The sequence below is a fragment of the Gigantopelta aegis genome, chromosome 14 (genome assembly GCF_016097555.1).
Source record: "Gigantopelta aegis isolate Gae_Host chromosome 14, Gae_host_genome, whole genome shotgun sequence".
Classification (NCBI taxonomy): domain Eukaryota; kingdom Metazoa; phylum Mollusca; class Gastropoda; order Neomphalida; family Peltospiridae; genus Gigantopelta; species Gigantopelta aegis.
Genome location: NC_054712.1, coordinates 52,884,816 through 52,906,280, shown reverse-complemented (window position 1 = coordinate 52,906,280; position 21,465 = coordinate 52,884,816). Strand labels below are relative to the sequence as shown.

Sequence of the window (21,465 nt, the reverse complement as noted above, 5' to 3'; positions counted from 1 at the left end):
AATACTGTGGAAATTTTTTTAATCATTCATTCGTCACAAATTTGAAACTGTTTTGGTGCAGGGTACATGTTCCTAAATGTTTCGAAGAGGTGACAACGTTCTCAAACCTAACACTACCTCACACAGTAGTGACAGGAACGGATTCCGAGTCATTCACAAAGACATTTTCCAATACATAACATGTCTCTCCATCCCCATCCCAAAATATATGACTGATAGTATATTGCTGTCGTTTTTCTGCATAAAAGTAAACAATATCTGCAACCAGATCAATATGCTTAATATTTGTTCTCTCCTTAAAAACTTACTAAATGTAAATACAAGGATTGCTTAGGCCTGTAAAATTTTAGGGGGTGAGGGGGATACTGAATTAAAGGACACAAAACAGATTCCAGGGTGATAAATTTTCAAGAGTTGACACCCCTCAGACTGTCCTAGCTATGAGCCTCATGACACGTGATATGAATAATGCAACATTTCAAGTTCATATCTGTCAAATAATGGAACTTTTTTCTTTCACCACCATGTATCAGAAGCTGTATTCCAGAAACGCTACCTCTATACATTATAAATAATAAATAATGCATCATAAGTATTGTTTTAAAAACATCTTTATTCTGCAATAATAAACAAACATATAATGTAACAATTAGTCAAAATGTAACCATGAGTATCATGCATGACGATACCCAATAAGTTCTGTTTATATTTCCATGGGTTTAAAATGCAAAATCGAACAGTAATACGTTCCTGTCCTGGACAGGCGTGCGCTACAACAGCTTGTTCTGAATGTGCACGTAAAACCCTATGACTTGACCTGACAGTAATACTGCACTCATTTATATGTACTTATTTTTGTGCTTCTATCCAATTAAGGTTCAAGCACGCTGTCCTGGACACAAACCTCAGCTATCTGGGCTGTCTGTCCAGGACAGTGAGATAGTTGTTAGTGGTTAGTGTGAGAGAGAGAGACACCAGTGTAGTGGCCTTACACACAGAGTTGTTCAACTCGTTCTGGGTGGGAGCTGGTACCTGGTACCTGGATGTGAACTCAATACCTACCTGACATAAGCCCAATGGCTTAACCACAACACCATCAAGGCCAGTTGTGACACTGCAGAAGCAGTAAGTTATATATAGGACAATCATTTCTCTAAACCATTTTTATGCACAACTGTTATTTGCACTATTATCAGTGTACTAGATACATTTGTACTACTGTTTGTGAAGTGCAACTAAAATTAAAATAAATGCACAAGTACAATAGTAAAGAACAGTTTCAACAAGCTCCTCTTTTCTTCCATTGTTTTATGGCTAATTGCAGTAGTCAAATTTTGTTATAAACAAGAATTTTGTGAAATTACATGTCTCACCTCCCTTAAACTGATTCAATGAATAGAGAAATCATTTGTGATATTCTGTTCATAATGAATCTAGTTCCTTAAAAATATACATAGATATATTGATCTAGCACTTATAGTTTATGACAAAATGGACTTAAACACCAAAATTAAATGTTGGTCGCCATTGGAAACGTAAAACCTATTTGTTACACTCTTGGGTAAGAGATGAACTTCCATAGACCAATTCACTCCGGAGTCTTCCGTCTGGCTGTTACAATGTCACACTTTCAACCTTATCTTCAGTCTTTTTGAACAGTGTTTTGTTAAGCTATATTAAAAAATTACCTTTTGAAGATGTATAGGAAATACAATAATATATTTGTGCCCATTGGAAAGACGATTCCTCTTAGAATTGATAGTTTAAAACCGTATCTAACTTTCTTTCACTCATTATATACATTTGGCAACCACTTGTTGTTGATAAATTGTCCCCAACGGGTACTGATGTATTATTCTCCAGCCCCTCACCCTAATTTTCGTGACAGTTATATTTTAAATTTATTTTTTCATTTTTAATGTTGGAGAATCTGAGGAATCCCTTTAGGAACGTTTGCGACCTTTGACCACGTCATTAAGGACCCCCTAAATTAATTATCTGGATCTGCCACTGTTCTGTACATCTTGCCTTTTGACTTTGTCGAGTTAGACAATTTCAATTTGTTTTAATATCCTAACATCAATCACACAACAAATGGTTAACACACCACATATAGCACATTATTTGCTCTGCAATATCACTATCACTGTTGATTTCCAGAATCCAAAACCATTACATCCACATTAATTAGCCAGCAATCTTTAAGTGGGTAATGGTTTCTCCTCTGGATTATCGGTCTCTGCACAGTCCGATTCAGTGTCTGTTGTGTGTTTAACTTCAGATTGAGAATCTGAGTTCTCACTGGATTGTTCCGACTGCTCTGATTGTTCTGATTGTTCCGGCACAACACCAGATAGTCTAACAGGCAGCAGGTCTCCCCAGCTGGTATACCGCACACACTGGTACAGATCTCTGCAAGTATAACAAGCTACACTTAGACAAAACAGTTTAAGCAATTTGGTAAATGTGCTTGAATCAATGAAAACTCATAACTTTCAGGTCAGGGGCCTAATTCACAAAGGTCTCTTAGGCTCTGTTAGACAACAAAGCATCCTCTTTGCAAGTCTTTTAGCGAGTTGCGAGAGTTTAGTGAATTAGGCAGTGTTTCTGCCAGAATTATTTTTTTGGGTATGGCGCTATATAACTGAATGCAACCACAGTCGACAGGGGGTATGAGGGGCCTCCCCAAGAAAGAAAATAGGTTACGTTTAGGGTAGGGTTATGAAAAGTATATAGTAATGATAAGAATAGTTAATTTTGTCAAAAGGTTAACTTGAAAAAATATAATTTGCCAAACATTTGGTGCCATACCCGTTTTACCGTCTGGCAGAAACACCTGTTAGGCTCCAGGTTATTGAATATAGCTTGTATTTAAAACTACAATGCAGTAGCACCAAACTGCTAAATGTTTTTGTCTAGTATATAATACAGCTTTCTTAAACAGCATCAGTGGTGCAACGGAAAACAAAAACGATACGGCATATTTTTATCTCTGGCTATTTGTTATCTACATTATGGTTACTTTGTCTCAATAAGGGGTGGGATTTAGCTCAGTCGGTTGAGTGCTCGCTTGAGGTGCTTGTGTCGCAGGATTGAACCACCTCCGTGGGTCCATTCAGCTGATTAATTTTTTTCTCGTTCCAACCAGTGCACCACAACTGAACAAAGGCCGTGCTTTTCCGTCTGTGGGAAAATGCATATAAAAGATCCCTTGCTGCATTAGGAAAAATGTAATGGGTTTCCTCTGATGGTTATGAGTCATAATTACCAAAAGATGATGATTAATTAATCAATTGCTGTAGTGGTGTCGTTAAACAAAACAAACTTTCTTTGTATCAATAATGAGAAGAAATCTCCCCAGCTAGTATATAGTAAAGTGTTTTTATTGTGAAAAGAGGAGACACTGGAAGAGTAGCCATTCACCGACATGGATGGACCGAGAAAGATCTTAATTGCAGAGGACAATGATGTCCTCACAGACTACAGAGCAACAATAACAACTGGGTAAAAAGGACATAGAACACAAAGTATTCTTGTAAAATTACCGTAATGATGACATTGGTTCTACAGTAGCAGTGCTTACAAACTAAATATTTTAACAAATATCACCTGCCAAAATAGCAAACCTTACTTAAGAGAGAAGACACCCCTGTGGCACAGGCTATAGGATTTCAAATAGAACACAAAGTATTCTTGTAAAATTACCGTAATGATGACATTGGTTCTACAGTAGCAGTGCTTACAAACTAAATATTTTAACAAATATCACCTGCCAAAATAGCAAACCTTACTTAAGAGAGAAGACACCCCTGTGGCACAGGCTATAGGATTTCAAATAGAACACAAAGTATTCTTGTAAAATTACCGTAATGATGACATTGGTTCTACAGTAGCAGTGCTTACAAACTAAATATTTTAACAAATATCACCTGCCAAAATAGCAAACCTTACTTAAGAGAGAAGACACCCCTGTGGCACAGGCTATAGGATTTCAAATAGAACACAAAGTATTCTTGTAAAATTACCGTAATGATGACATTGGTTCTACAGTAGCAGTGCTTACAAACTAAATATTTTAACAAATATCACCTGCCAAAATAGCAAACCTTACTTAAGAGAGAAGACACCCCTGTGGCACAGGCTATAGGATTTCAAATAGAACACAAAGTATTCTTGTAAAATTACCGTAATGATGACATTGGTTCTACAGTAGCAGTGCTTACAAACTAAATATTTTAACAAATATCACCTGCCAAAATAGCAAACCTTACTTAAGAGAGAAGACACCCCTGTGGCACAGGCTATAGGATTTCAAATAGAACACAAAGTATTCTTGTAAAATTACCGTAATGATGACATTGGTTCTACAGTAGCAGTGCTTACAAACTAAATATTTTAACAAATATCACCTGCCAAAATAGCAAACCTTACTTAAGAGAGAAGACACCCCTGTGGCACAGGCTATAGGATTTCAAATAGAACACAAAGTATTCTTGTAAAATTACCGTAATGATGACATTGGTTCTACAGTAGCAGTGCTTACAAACTAAATATTTTAACAAATATCACCTGCCAAAATAGCAAACCTTACTTAAGAGAGAAGACACCCCTGTGGCACAGGCTATAGGATTTCAAATAGAACACAAAGTATTCTTGTAAAATTACCGTAATGATGACATTGGTTCTACAGTAGCAGTGCTTACAAACTAAATATTTTAACAAATATCACCTGCCAAAATAGCAAACCTTACTTAAGAGAGAAGACACCCCTGTGGCACAGGCTATAGGATTTCAAATAGAACACAAAGTATTCTTGTAAAATTACCGTAATGATGACATTGGTTCTACAGTAGCAGTGCTTACAAACTAAATATTTTAACAAATATCACCTGCCAAAATAGCAAACCTTACTTAAGAGAGAAGACACCCCTGTGGCACAGGCTATAGGATTTCAAATAGAACACAAAGTATTCTTGTAAAATTACCGTAATGATGACATTGGTTCTACAGTAGCAGTGCTTACAAACTAAATATTTTAACAAATATCACCTGCCAAAATAGCAAACCTTACTTAAGAGAGAAGACACCCCTGTGGCACAGGCTATAGGATTTCAAATAGAACACAAAGTATTCTTGTAAAATTACCGTAATGATGACATTGGTTCTACAGTAGCAGTGCTTACAAACTAAATATTTTAACAAATATCACCTGCCAAAATAGCAAACCTTACTTAAGAGAGAAGACACCCCTGTGGCACAGGCTATAGGATTTCAAATAGAACACAAAGTATTCTTGTAAAATTACCGTAATGATGACATTGGTTCTACAGTAGCAGTGCTTACAAACTAAATATTTTAACAAATATCACCTGCCAAAATACCAAACCTTACTTAAGAGAGAAGACACCCCTGTGGCACAGGCTATAGGATTTCAAATAGAACACAAAGTATTCTTGTAAAATTACCGTAATGATGACATTGGTTCTACAGTAGCAGTGCTTACAAACTAAATATTTTAACAAATATCACCTGCCAAAATACCAAACCTTACTTAAGAGAGAAGACACCCCTGTGGCACAGGCTATAGGATTTCAAATTTCATGGGAAACACTTTTTCACTTCCATGCTTTGTGATCATGGAAAACCATCAGAAACTGTTTTTAAAAAATAATTCTATATTATTATATTATTTTCGTTGAATAGTCGTACTCGATATAATAATCATGGGAAACAAAATTTCAGTTCCATGATTTTACACACACGATACCAACACAGTACCAGAAACAACTGTTTCCCCATGGGGTGTGTCTTACAGGAGCCGATCTCCTCAGGAAGTTACACATCTGCACCGGGATCAAATGAATGAATGAATGGTTAACGACACACCAGCACAAAAATACACACTGGCTTTTGGGTATCAAACTACGCACCAGGATGAAAGGCGACATGATACTCCACCTCGGAAGTACAGCACACCAAAGTTTAACTCCCCTGTGAAGACAGGAACCAGGGTCGTACATTGGAGGGAAGATGTTGATAGTGGCAGTTCTTCCCCGGTCTGTCTTCCCAATGGGATAGTTCTCACTATGTCAACAACGTCTGCTCCTGCAATGGCTGTTTCAACAATAGCGCCTTAGAAATGCATATAAGTTATAACAGACCTCTTGATCCCCACATCGCTCCAACCAGTTCTAGATGCGGACAAGCAGACAGCAACAGAATTTTTTGTACTTCCGAGAATAGTAATCAGAACTGGACAATTCATGAAAAATTAAGTGTATTAACTTTGGATATTATGGGGGGGGGGGGGGGGGGGGGTTTCCATATTTTTACTTCCCATTTTGAAGGATAACAGTTAAAAAGGGACATACTTTCCATTTCTCTTCTTGGTGAGAATCTCGTGATGGAGCTGACCGCTGGGACAACATACGTGACAGTGGATGTGTTTGGAAGCCTTTGTCACTTCCTGGACAACTCGTGGCCATCCGGACACTGAAAAACATGAGATATAAATGAAAAGGAATTAGAGAAAAATACCTTGGATGTGCTGACATAGACTGGTAGGTTTACAATCAGAAATTTAGTTTACATGCGATGCGTTATTTAACATAAAATGAAATAACCATCATGATGTGAAACACCAAACAAGCTTAAGTTATGATGTAGTTCAACTAAAACACACTGTGGCCAGTAAAACACAAATTTGAAGAAAATGTGGATTGTTTTCTCTTTTCATGAATATTTAAGGTGACATTATTTATTTACCTTGTTAGAAAAAACGATTGAAAAATTTAACTACAGGGTTTCTCGAATTTTTCTAAAATCTACTAGCCATGGGATCATTAATTTTAAAAATGTACTAGCCACAATTAAAATTCACTAGTCCTACTTTACTTTAAGTTAATACAATTTAACTAAATAATAGTAATAATCAGATATGTCACCTAAAGAGGGAGATATATAGCTTAAAAACACTAACACTGACTAAACTGCAACATTTGACAATTTTTGTTTTCACTAGCCGTCGTTCATGATAATAGTAGTTATTTACTAGCCCAACATTGAATATCACTAGCCATGGGAGTGGGGCTTCCATAATCTAGAAGCCCTGAACTATCAACCACTTGTGCATGGATCTGTTTCCTTTTACTTACTTTCCGTTCTCTTTCCCTTCTTAAGGATGACGTAACTGTATCTTTCAGAAACTTTTACATCACTTTTCTGAAAAAGATTCAACAGATGCCAAAGAAAACGTAATAATGTTATTTTTCTACTGGATGTTTATCAAGACATGATTTTTTTAACTTGAAAGTTTACATACATTTTTATTTACAACTAAAAACACTTAAAACAAAAAGATCAAGCAATCCAAAAATGTATTTCTTAACAATTTCACCCTATAGCTAATACATAGAGGTAACATTAATTTCTAACATTTTCTGAAAAGTGTATTAAAATTAAATGACCTATTTGTTCAAAAATAATTGTCTGCAATTAACTGTAAAAGAACCATCATTTTTGCAGCGGATTGGTAAATTGGTATGTTTAAAGATTGTTTTCCTTTACTAAAACAATGTTTACTAACAGAAGTCAAAATTAGTTGTTATCAAAACTATCCCAAATAAAATGATTTTCAGTTGCCATGAGCTTTAGCGAGTGACCAATGAAAATTATTTCATGTGGGACATAAATTTGATGATAAACTGGTACCAAGTTTATTATTCTATTTATTACCCCAGCTATTTTTTTTTCTTAAAAAAAAGAAAAACAAAGTCAAAATTAAGTTTAATGTCGATCAAGTTACAGGAAAATAATATATATTTTTTCTCTTGTTCTAATCAAAATACTTACTGATAACATTTTCAGAGGTCTGTAGAAGACTTGTGAAAAACATGGAATTCCTTTCTGGGTCAGCTTTGGACAAGGTCCATCATGAGGACACTAAAATTTATATATTTTTTTAATTTGTGCAGTTGAAATAATGACAAGAAGTCCATACAATCAAGTCTTACCCATCTTGGACTTAACATTTGTGAGAAATGGACAAAACTGTGAAAAGTTAAAACTGAGCCAAAAGTAAAGTACAATGTATTTTAATAAGTAAAATTAAAAACATTTAAATTATTTGTTTTAGCAGATACAATTGTATCTATAAAGAAAGTTTGATTGGTCTAGGACGTCTAGTTATCATTAGAGCTAAGTGAAACGTTGAGACCATGGCTGTCATCAGAAAATATATGTCCCTTTATCTCATCTTTTGACAAGACAAAAACCATACATCCCAATTTTTAAAAAACATTTAATAAATGGAAACCTACATGCAATTAAAAAAATAATCAAGTTTTATTATCCTGCCTCATACAGTATGTTAATATGCAAATATTTACAACTGAAATATTTTGAATGGAGTGAAAAACAATTGTCTTACTGGACAGCTAAAACAAATTGTAAACAAAACAACACAATCCGAAAAACAACACCATCCCAAAACAAAACAAAAATTATAATAATAAATTAATTTTTGCTTTACTGGAAATGAAAAATCTTCATGTTTGTCTGATTATAAGTTTTCGGAAACTAAAAATATAGGTTTCAATCTTTTAAAAAATCAGATTTTAAAATTATTTTTTTTACAAAACTTTTAATAGTGGCTAAATGGAAAGCAAGGAAATCGTGAGGACAATAGTAGTTTCCTCTAGCCTTGCTTCAGACAATGTTCACTAAGTTATTTAAAAATGAGCAACAACCGACTTGCAGAAGGAATCTATGACATACAGAATAAAATTACTTACAGGGGCAAACACATGACCTTGTAACCTCTCATCACCATGGTCACTGGCAGACTGCAGATATAGAAAAACAAAACAATTAAAATCTCTCAAAGTTAAGACTATATTTTATTCAACATAACAATATTATTATTCTCCCAAAAATATTAAAGACAATATTTTATTCAATATAACAATATTATTATTATTAAAAATATATATATTACCATTACAAAACTTTTCATATGTTAAAACTGCTACCGGTATACTAAATATAAAAATCACAAAATAAAGAAATATCTGTATATAAATACCTGCAGGATATGATGTCTGGCTTCATTTATGAGTCGGAACCCAGGAACAGACCCATTTTCAACAAGCACCTGAAATAATTTAGTTTTAAATTTTACACAAAGTCTCAGACATATATTTGAATAACACACAAGACACTAAATGAAACTCATCTATTAGCAAAATTAGACACATAATTCACTACAGTAATGAGACACTTTAAAACAAAATGTTGGTTGGATACTTTGAAGAAGAAATATTAATGAAACTATTGTAACAATAGCTTACAAATTACACTAACAAAGGTATAAGCATTTTGGAAACTTTGATTGCCACATAAATTATTATCTCAGCTAAGCAAATTTATTATAAACTATATTTTCTAAATTACACTTTATTAAATTGTATTTAGCAAATGACAATTTAACTTATGTGATAACAATCTGAATTTCTATACCAAGTATTTAATTTCATTTCACCTTATGTTCGTGCTTATATCCAATTAAGGTTCAAGCATACTGTCCTGGTCACACACCAGCTATCTGGGCTGTCTGTCCAGGACAATGAGTTAGTTGTTAGTGGTTAGTGACATACCAAGTAATTATCAGTCATTTTCCAAAGGGAGAGCACCATGTCAAGTCTTTCTTGCCTATTTAACTGCTCCAGCAATGTATAGCAACTGACAACAATATCAAATGTGTTCTGAAAAAATTACATCTCCTATTATTATCACAACAGAAATTTCAATATTAATTTTAATACATGACAAAAGTAATAGGGTATTAACTTTCCTCTGGGGAGCAGTAGCACAAAAGATACCCCCCACCCCCCAAAAAAAAAAACCCAAACGTATCAATAATGTTAATTTCAATAACTGAAAGAAAGGAAATGTTTTATTTAATAATGCACTCAACACATTTTATTTACGGTTCTATGGTGTCGGACATATGGTTAAGGACCACACAGATATTGAGAAAGGAAACCCACTTTCGCCACTTTATGGGCTACTCTTTTCTATTAGCAGCAAGGGATCTTTTATATGCATCATCCCACAGACAGGATAGCACATACCACAGCCTTTGTTACACCAGTTGTGAAGCACTGGCTGGAATGAGAAATAGCCCGATGGGGATCAAACCTAGACCGACTGTGCATCAAGCGAATGCGTTACTACTGGGCTACATCCCGCCCCTTCAATAACTGGTAATTTAAAAGTCAAAACAATATTTATAGCATATACAAGCATTATGTAAAACAATTTTTATTTGTAACAGATAAAAATCAACCTCCACTTAGGGGATTCGACCCACAGACTCTCAGTACGACAGTCCAGTGCTCTACCAACTGAGCTAATAGGGAAATTCCCACTAGCTACTGCCAGTAGGAGCACTTTATACCAACACTACTACATACTGCCCCCTCAAGTGAAGCTACGTCCCAGAGCAATGGGCCACGGGCAGTTGAACTGTTACGGGTTCTGACTGGGTTATAATTGTACCCTTGTGTTAAGAACATACCCAGTCCTTACGTCAGCTCCAAATGTAACAGATAAAAATCAACCTCCACTTAGGGGATTCGAACCACAGACTCTCAGTACGAGAGTCCAGTGCTCTACCAAATGAGCTAATAGGGAAATTCCCAGTAGCTACTGCCAGTAGGAGCACTTTATACCAACACTACTACATATTTTTCAGCAACTACTTTTGCCATCATGACAAGTATATTATAGAATTAAACGGGATTTGAAATAATTTACATTTCTGTTTTTGTAAACAACTAAGAAGTATTATTACAAAATGTTATATTTACAACTAAACTGACGATCAAAAGAAAGTATACCAATTATTTTTATTATAAATAAACACAATACACATTCATGGAAGGTTAGATAAGTTCGTTATAATGCAATCAAAGACAAATAGTTGCACATTGCTGCGTTTGGGAGATGCCGCATGTGCAAAATTAGTTTATTCATCAAATTTATACTGCGCAAGAAACATGATACTCTTGCACATAAGGGTGTAAAAAAGGGTGCCATTGCTTAGAACATGTCTCAGTCAACAGTAAAACACCAGAGAACATGGCAAGGCTAACTGCTGAAGAAAGAGAGAGCTATTGGTATGGTGCAGTTGGGTGCGAGTTATGCCCATGTGGCAGGAATCCTGTATTGCACAAAATTGACGATCACCAGGTTGATACAGCATTACAGGGTGACTGGCAGGACTGCAGACAAACCATGAAGTGGAAGACCCCGCGTCACAACAGCCAACGAGGACCGCCATCTCCGCATCTTACACTTATGTAACAGATTCCTCACTATGACGTCATCTGCAGCGATTGGCCTTGGACATGTCATCAGTCGTCACACTGTACATCGTCGACTACGACAGCATGGTATCAGGGCCTATCGACCATTCAGAGGGATGACATTGATGAGGCAACATTGACTTCGACATTTACGTTGGGCACGTCAGTTTCCACGTTGGCAACATCGGATTGGCAACGTGTACTCTTTTCTGATGAGAGCAGGTTTCAGTTATTCAGAGCTGATGGCAGGACTCGGATATATCGACGTGCAGGAAAGAGAACAGCTCCGTGCTGTGTTCAGGAGACTGAACCATTTGGTGGTGGATCTGTGATGGTTTTGTGCGGTATCTGTGGCCAGCAGTGGACAGACCTTATTGTCATTGACGGAAATCTGTCCGACGTCGGGTCCATGCTTGCATACTTGCACATGGTGGACATACACACTATTGAAACATGTTCTTTGTGGTCAAATTTATTCACCTTCGTTATGAATGGTCCTTTATGAAATTGCACATTTCACCCCTAGTGCTGTTGTGAACTGTGATATTATCATTTTATGGGTTTTATCGAGTCTACTCGTGTTTATTTATCGCCAAATTATTAAACTTTCAAAATATAACATTTGCATCAACTTGTGTTTTGTGTTGTTTTTAATACTTTGAAAAAATAATTGGTATACTTTCTTTTGATCGTCAGTTTATGAGATCATAAATTTCAAAAATAGTTTTTCAAAATAAAAGGATGTTCTGAATGATATAAAATTGATAGTTGAATTTTTCATTACAAACACAGAGACTAAATACATTACAAGTACCACTGCCATATAAGTATACAAAAATACTGAAATTACTAAATAGCTAACTGTGAAAAAACCCTGAATCATAGTGTTTGAACCATCACCTCTTGAGTAGTGGGAAGAAACTGTCTGAAGTAAACACCACGAACATGCATCTCTCTCTGTTCCTCACCATCTGTAAAATGAATAGTGATCACAATAGAGATACAAACATTTTGAATGAAGCTACTTTCCAAAAGAAACTCCATATTTGCATTGTAATATTAAATGAGACACCTCATCACACTCCTACTGAATCACTTGATTTGTAACAGGGGAATTCTCTACCATTTCTCTCCAAGTGTTTGCATCAATTCTTCAATTCTCCTTCAGAGAGACAACAACAAAAAATCATCAAAAGAAAGTTTCTCAGTTCCACCAGCAGACAACAGTATTCACATTACCGACTGGTCACTACCATCACCGGGTCTTTATGTACCGCCTGAAGCAGGCAGACACTGACAACTGTTCATGTCAAACATCACGACAGTCTCCAAAGCACATCCTGTACTCTTGCCCTTTGATCAATGAAGAAAGGTTAAAGCACTAGCTGATCTCACCAGAGATGATTTAATTCAGACAGCGGTATTTTTCAACACAAGAAGACTCCAAATCTAAAGCATGATCAACTACGTAGTTTGAATGCAGAAGAAGAAGAAGCATCAAATATTTGAGATTCTGCATTCTGGCGGATCACTCTTTTATACACATGATACAAAAATATCCCACATATGTTTGATTGTGTTTACATATTATGCAAATACTGTTTTACACCTTGGCAAAATTATGTGGCGCTTAACTTTTGCAGAGCAGTACATATTTGTAAGGGTAAGACTTTATGAAAGCCTTGAGTCTAGACTTTAAAAGTTTGAAGAGCTAAAATGTAATTACTGTTTTAACACATAAATATCACATTGCACAACTTTCATGTAAAAAAAAACTGACCTTGCAGAAGCAGTCTTGCCAATGTACTAACATCCACAGATTTGTCCACACAGAAATACTCCACAATTTTGGATCTCCACACTTCATTGGCAGCCCTAAAAACAAATTACCAGAACCATTTGAACTTCATTTTACACTCAACAGATTAAAATTACGTTGCACATTATGGAGAGAAAAGTAACACTTGTTGAATAACACCCTAGGAAACACCATTTTTAGTGACTATTAGTAAAAAAAAGAAAGGAATGTTTAAAACCACCTCCACATTGTTTAAGCTATGGCTATTTAGTGTCTAACATACTATTATTTTGAGCCTAATAATATTCAGGGTTTCTGCCAGTGTAAAACAGGTATGGCGCCATACCCAAATTTACTGTATGATTTTCTTAATCCTTACCCTAAACCTAACCTATTTTCTATCTGGAAAAGGCCCCCATATCCCCTGTTGACTGCAGTTGCATTCAGCAAACACATTGTAAATATTCAATTCCATAGCGCCATATCCAAAAATTTCTTTCTGGCAAAAACACTGATATTATATAGAGAATAACTAATTAATGATGTAGGATATCAGCTGTATCCTGTGACGGTAAGAATGGGAAATTCTGTGAGACTTGCCGAGTGGAATTTCCCATTCAGCCTGAACAGGATAAAGTCAATATCCTATGTCATTAACTAGTTATTATCTTTATCATGCAGACCATAAAAATTAAGGGGAAAAGCTATTATTACTGTTATTTCAGCTACAATGTATGATGACCTAGAGGTCAAATGAGCGATTTTGTAATATAGCTATGCATGTAATGTCACATGAGTGACGTCAAAAGTCATAATCTGCTAATATATGTTTCTGACTTTGCTTTAATCAGTCATCATAATCGGCCATTAGAAACAGTGGTTGCAGAATAATGATTATTTAGTGTCCGACATATGGCTGTTTAACACTTGATCTACAGTATCATAGAAAATGATTATTTAGTGTCCGACATATGGCTGTTTAACACTTGATCTACAGTATCATAGAAAATGATTATTTAGTGTCCGACATATGGCTGTTTAACACTTGATCTACAGTATCAGAGAAAATGATTATTTAGTGTCCGACATATGGCTGTTTAACACTTGATCTACAGTATCAGAGAAAATGATTATTTAGTGTCCGACATATGGCTGTTTAACACTTGATCTACAGTATCATAGAAAATGATTATTTAGTGTCCGACATATGGCTGTTTAACACTTGATCTACAGTATCAGAGAAAATGATTATTTAGTGTCCGACATATGGCTGTTTAACACTTGATCTACAGTATCAGAGAAAATGATTATTTAGTGTCCGACATATGGCTGTTTAACACTTGATCTACAGTATCAGAGAAAATGATTATTTAGTGTCCGACATATGGCTGTTTAACACTTGATCTACAGTATCATAGAAAATGATTATTTAGTGTCCGACATATGGCTGTTTAACACTTGATCTACAGTATCAGAGAAAATGATTATTTAGTTTCCGACATATGGCTGTTTAACACTTGATCTACAGTATCAGAGAAAATGATTATTTAGTGTCCGACATATGGCTGTTTAACACTTGATCTACAGTATCAGAGAAAATGATTATTTAGTGTCCGACATATGGCTGTTTAACACTTGATCTACAGTATCATAGAAAATCTGATGATGTAACACTGGCTACTCTTATGACAGCAAGGTATCTTTTATATCAAATATACAGGAAAGCACACACAATAACCCTTGAGGCACTGGTGTGGAAGGAAAGATAGAAAGAAATGTTTTATTTAACGACACACTAAACACAGTTTATTTTACGGTTATATGGTGTCAGACATATGGTTAAGAACCACACACAAATATTGAAACAAATCCCACTGTCACCACTTCATGGGCTACTCTTTTTCGATTAGCAGCAAGGGATCTTTTATATGCACCATGCCGCAGACAGGGTAATACATACCACCACCTTTGATATACCAGTCGTGGTGCACTGGCTGGAACGAGAAATAGCCAAATGGGTCCACCGATGGGGATCGATACCAGACTGCGCATCAAGCGAGTGCCTTACCACTGGGCTACGTCTCACCCGTGGTGTGAAAGGAAGAAACTATGTTCAACATGGGAGATTGATCATCAACCTACATCCTGCACCCCTACCCAGTGGCTGTTAAGTATTTATCATATGGCAAATACAACACTGGGTGTAAATAAAATACGAGAGGAAACCCTCCATCACAATACAGCTACTTTTTAAAATATAATTTAACAATAATAACAACATCTCCTTTATATTCACTTTCTCAGTCTGAATATTACAGTGGTACTGGCTGAAATGTGGTGTGTCCTTTGAGGTCGAATTATCCCATGACCATTACCAGGGCTTCTTGAATTTTCATAAAATCTACTAACCATGGGATCAGTGATTTGAATAATTTACTAGCCACGATTAAAAATTCACTAGCCTTACTTTACTTAAAGTTAATATAATATTACTACATACTAGTAATAATCAAATATGTTATCTAAAGAGGGAGATAGAGCTTAAAACACTAACATTGAGGGGTTGGGTGTGGGCAGGATATTTATATTTACAAAACAGACTTAACTGCAACATTTGACCAAAAAAATTCACTAGCCGTCGGGCATGGCAATTGTAGTTATTTACTGGCCCAACATTGAATATCACTAGCCATGGGAGTGGGGCTACCATAATCCAGAAGCCCTGCCGTCACGCACACCCATCAAAATGACTGGCTACCTATAAACTAAATCCTGGTCTTTGGATATAAAAAGGAGCGGGACAGTGGTAAAGCACTCTCTCGATGTGCGGTCGGTCTAGGATCGATCCCCGTCGGTGGGCCCCATTGGGCTATTTCTCATTCCAGCCAGTGCACTATGACTGGTATATCAAAGGCTGTGGTATATGCTATCCTGTCTGTGAGATGCTGCATATAAAATATCCCTTGCTACTAATGGACAAAAGTAGCGGGTTTCCTCCTCTCTAAGACTATATGTCAAAATTACCAAATGTTTGACATCCAATAGCAGATGTTTAATAAATCAATGTGCTCTAGTGGTGTCGTTAAACAAAACAAACTTTTGGATATAAAAGGTTTTGGCTTACCAGATAACAGATCCGACACCAGATCCCAAGTCAAACAATGCCTTAGGATGAAACCTGGGATCTCGTTTAGAAATCTGCAGAAGAGAAGTATGTAACATAACAAAGACATGCTTATATATCGTGTGATTATATTTTCTAACACACTTTATACCAAGTTTACTAGATTTTTTAAATAAATAAATAAAATAAAAAAATAAATGTTTTATTTAACGACGCACTCAACACATTTTATTTACGGTTATATGGCGTCAGACATATGTTTAAGGACACAGATTTTGAGAGGAAACCCGCTATCGCCACTACATGGGCTATTCTTTCCGATTAGCAGCAAGGGATCTTTTATTTGCGCTTCCCACAGGCAGGATAGCACAAACCATGGCCTTTGTTGAACCAGTTATGGATCACTGGTCGGTGCAAGTGGTTTACACCTATCCATTGAGCCTTGCGGAGCACTCACTCAGGGTTTGGAGTTGGTATCTGGATTAAAAATCCCATGCCTCGACTGGGATCCAAATCCAGTACCTACCAGCCTGTAGACCAATGGCCTAACCACGATGCCACCGAGGCCGGTCAATCAAATAAATAATCATTTGTACCTGCACAACTTAAAAACAAATATAACTTTCTAAAAACTTTTAACAAAATATTAAACTATTAAAAATAAATGTCAAAACCATATTATTTTCAAAATTCAGTGATTTATGTAACTTTCTATAGCCCAATATACATTTTTTAAGATAAGACAAATAGAAACAATTTTCACTTCTTTAACTACTGACAAAGTGAGCGTTCAACAAGAGTAACAGTACCTCAGAGAAACACTTCAAGATGACACTGTAGTCCTGGCAAAGTCTAGACACCATGTACAATAACGATCCGGGGGCATCAAAACTGGAAAAACAAATTAAATACAGTTTACATCACCTGTGAAAAAAGATTTGTTTCCTATAGCCCAAATCCACTATTTTAGTAATGAATTAGTTGACAAACGTTTAATTTGTAAAAAATTACTTTGATAAAAGAATCTTTTTGTAAAATAATCAGTTTAGGGCCTCGTTCCACGAAGCGATCTTAGTCTTAATACACTTAAGGTCATCTTAAACTCTTGCAACCTTGCGATCTCGTAGTACAGTACAAAATGATTGCAATGATGGTGCAGTGTTGCATAAAGAACTAAAAAGCAAGAGGAAGAATAAAATAACCATGTATTATTATACCTTAGTGGTTTCCATTTGTAGATTGTTGCACGCAGTTTCTGAAAAAGTTTGGCTTTCCTAGAGTGTTCTACTTTGTCTACTTCATCCTTTGGTAATGAAGACAAATCTAACACTGCTAAAAAAAAATAGAAAGCAGAGAAAGGACCTGTTAACATGCATATAACAAAAGTTCTGTTTAATGTCCACACACACACACACACACACACACACACACACACACACACACACACACACACACACACACACACACACACACACACACACACACACGAATGGATTCATCATCCTCTGTTTTAGAGAGATATTTACCCTTTAGAGAGATATTTACCAATAGTGTAATAAACCTATTCAAATCCAGGTCATGAATTCCCTACAAGACTGACTTTATAACAATCATAATTTTGTTTTTAATTTAACAATAAAAGAAAAAAGTTCAGCTTTTTTTTTTATGAAGGAAGGTGGTGTAATATTATTATTAATTTCGAAATAAATGGTGTAATTATACATGTTCTGTAAGTATAAAACTAGCAATAGATATATTATAGAATTTTTTTTTTTTTTCAAATGTTTTATAAGCAACATTTCTAGTCAATTGAAAATTGATTAGCAACTACTATTTAGTGTTTTAAAACTGTGTAGCGATCTCTGAAACATATGTAGCGAGTCATGATGCAATACTGAACAAAATGTTCTCTGTATTATACTATAAATAATAATCCTCGTAGTGGATGAAAATCTAACAATTACAATATAGACAGGGTTTCTGCCAAAGGGTAAAATGGGTATGGCACAATAACCAAATGTTTTTGCAGATTTTATTTTTTAAAGTTTATCTTTTGACAAAATTAATGACTCTTATGATTTTCTTAACCCTAACCCTAAACCTAACCCATTTTCTTTCTGGGGGAGGCCCCCCATACCCACTATCGACTACAGTTGCATTCAGAACACACATTGTAAATATTCAATTTTATAGCACCAAAAAATTATTTCTGGCAGACAAACTGATAGAATATTTAAATGGAATTCAAACGTTAAACAATGCCACAAATATTGTTAAAATCTAAAGTCCTCACCATCTGTAGACAGTTTCTCTTCTATTTCTTTAGCTCGTAATCTCAGTTCATCTTGTTCTATAGGTGGATGTCGACCATGAAGATAGTTCTGAAATGCTTTCACTCGTTTCTGCATGTCATGGATAGGGTACTCTGGAAAGTTACAGTAGTTTGGGTTCTGGTAATACTTCTAACAGAGTATAGAAAAAACATGGGTATGTGGTTTTCTTTTAATAAAAAAAAAAATCCTAATAATGAACAAGCATTTTGAGAGTACTGCTAAAGCAATACATGTCCCCTACCAGGCCCAACAATTGTTTTATTTCCTAAATTCAAGGCCCATAACTCTGAAAAGTGGGTAAATCACTACAAAACTTCAACTTGATTTGTAAAGCTACATGTATATACAAATGATAAAGCTATATACCACATTTCATCTAAATATCTCCAGGTATTGCAAAAATCTGGAATTGTTTTTTCACATCTCCTAAGTTCAAGGGCCATAACTCTGTTACAAATGAGTAAATTGCCATGAAAGTTAAACTTGATCTGTAACAGTACGTGATAAACCTATACACAAAATTTCAGCTCAAAATCCAAAGATCTTCTGAAAAAAAGAGAGTGGAAAACAAATTTTCACATCTCCTAAATTCAAGGGCCATAACTCAAAAATGGGTTAAATTGTTATGAGAGTCATACTTGATTTGTAACAGTACATGATGAAACTATACACAAAATTTCAGTTCAATATTTCAAAGCTTTCTGCAAAAAACATCTGGAAAACATGTGGGACAGATGAACAGAGATGAAACCTACAGTCCCCTCTGTTTGGACTGGTAGGGGACTAATAACCAATCAGTAATAATTTACAATGATCATTCAATCCACCTGTATCGCTACACCTCTGGTAACTGAATATAAAATGCCATGTTCAAACAATATCCTGGCCAGGTGACTGCGAGAATTGAAATCTACTTTAAACTAAATCACCTACTACAAAACATGAGAATGACCACCGGGCCCCATTCCGAGAAGTAATTTTAGCGCAAAGATTACCGTAAGTGCATAAAGTAGTTATGCACTTAAGGTGATCTTAGCACTAAGATCGCTTCGTGGAATGGGACCCTGAAACACATTGGATATACAGACCTGTGCATACTGTAGGCAATATAATGTAATATACTTCTTTTTTTTAAAAGTTAAACAGGCTCTATTTCCAAAGATTTTTTTTTTTTGTAAAGCTTGCACATATTGACAAAAAGGAGTTCTGAATACAAACATTGAATAATCAATGAATGGGTAAAACACTGAGGCCGGCTGGGGTTAAATTAGCTTCTTTTCATGCAACCACAGGGCTCACCCCGTCCTCTGCCAAATTAGCCAATGGCTAATTTATATACAAAGTGGCTACACCATTTAGTCTTAATTTTAATAACTTTCATAGGATACACATGTACTACATATATGTGAAAACTGGCTAAAGCAAAGTTCATTCCAATGTGGGCTTTGCAACCAGCGGAACGCTGTTACCATATTTCAGGTGGATGATCAAAACACGCTTCTGAGGTAACATTAAGATGACTGGGATTTATCTAGAATAATTTACAAGGGTTCCATCTTTGATGGGATTGGGAACATTAGAAGTTCAAGAGTAAATCATACTTGGCATATTTGTTTTCAGGCCACTGAATGCTACACCAATGTTAAATTAATTTATTAGAACAGACACAATTAAATATATATTGGAAATTTTTAGTATAGAAATTGGGAATTTTCAATGCACTTCTTTTGGGAAGGGGCCTATGTTTGGACCCACAGAACACCTGACTAAATCACTGGTTGAGCTTGGTTGCGCAAGCGTGACCGTGCACTATAGATACAAAGGACTGTAAAGGTTTTTTTTTTACTTACTTTCCACTATGTTCTGCACAGCCCTCTCAAGCCTCTCGGGAAGTCTAACAGTTTTCAATCTCATTACCCCCGGATGGACTCTCATTGTCACCTTCTCCTTTTCCATTGTCTCCATGGCAACAGGATCAACAGTGGTTTCCTTCAGAACTATAGACGCTGGATACTGAGTCTGCAGTTAAATTTTAATATTTATAAATAAATTCTCAACTCCAATCTAAAATAATTAAATTTCCGTTACATTCATTACAATATAACATATTCCCATTGATCCAGCTGTAGCAATGGGAGTTTGTTCATTTAAGAATTGACCACAATTATTTTTTGGTTCATGCATGTATGAACAGAAAAAACAATGTGCACACTGTACGACTCTGCATATGACGTCATTTTATATGGGCAAGTTGTCTTATTGAGTGTTATTGTTTACCAACCAAAAATAATTCAAAATAAAGTATGAACTTTAGTGTTATTATTAGAAAGTATGATTCGAATTCAATTATAAGTATTGTCTGTTATTTCTTTTATGTTCCTCTAAGTATGAAAAACAAAAAAAATCATCCATAAATTTATGTGAGAAGGTCTTCGCCAATTCAAACAGTTTGTGTAAAAAAAAATCCTTAAATTAAAAAAATTTGCATTTGAAGATTCACTGTTAATTGAATTTGATACCTATTCATAGCTTTATTGTGAACAAATTGTATATAATAACCAAATTCAGCCTTCCTAAATTTGCCAATGTTTTTGTTAAGTAATCATTCGGAAATAAGTGATTATCGAATATAGAAAACTGCACGGTATATTTCAATAACTTAAAAAGTGTACGTGGTTACAGTGCCTAGTTTAATGAAGTCCTGTCAATAACATTATTATGAAATGATACCTTTGTTGCTGTTTTGCTAATTTTTCTAAAAAAAACATGAGAAAATCGACAAAGACTGCAAACATTATTAAATATCACATGTTTTGTGGAGGCTGCCATTTTGTCGAAGGGGAA

General features: G+C 35.3%; 1 protein-coding gene across 1 annotated transcript; it reads right to left on the bottom strand.

Annotated features, from left to right (window-relative positions):
• Positions 1–575: 575 nt before the first annotated feature.
• Positions 576–21,450, bottom strand: LOC121389047 (methyltransferase-like protein 17, mitochondrial). Its single transcript, XM_041520662.1, has 15 exons — positions 21,352–21,450; positions 20,472–20,640; positions 18,582–18,713; positions 17,506–17,620; positions 17,098–17,179; positions 16,289–16,362; positions 13,147–13,241; positions 12,267–12,337; positions 9,654–9,761; positions 9,083–9,151; positions 8,793–8,843; positions 7,852–7,941; positions 7,155–7,221; positions 6,372–6,492; positions 576–2,412 (listed from the first exon to the last, which is right to left on the bottom strand). Exons 1-15 carry the CDS (start codon positions 21,448–21,450, stop codon positions 2,202–2,204), a joined length of 1,554 nt encoding a protein of 517 aa, XP_041376596.1. The 3' UTR covers positions 576–2,201.
• Between the last annotated feature and the right edge of the window lie 15 nt (positions 21,451–21,465).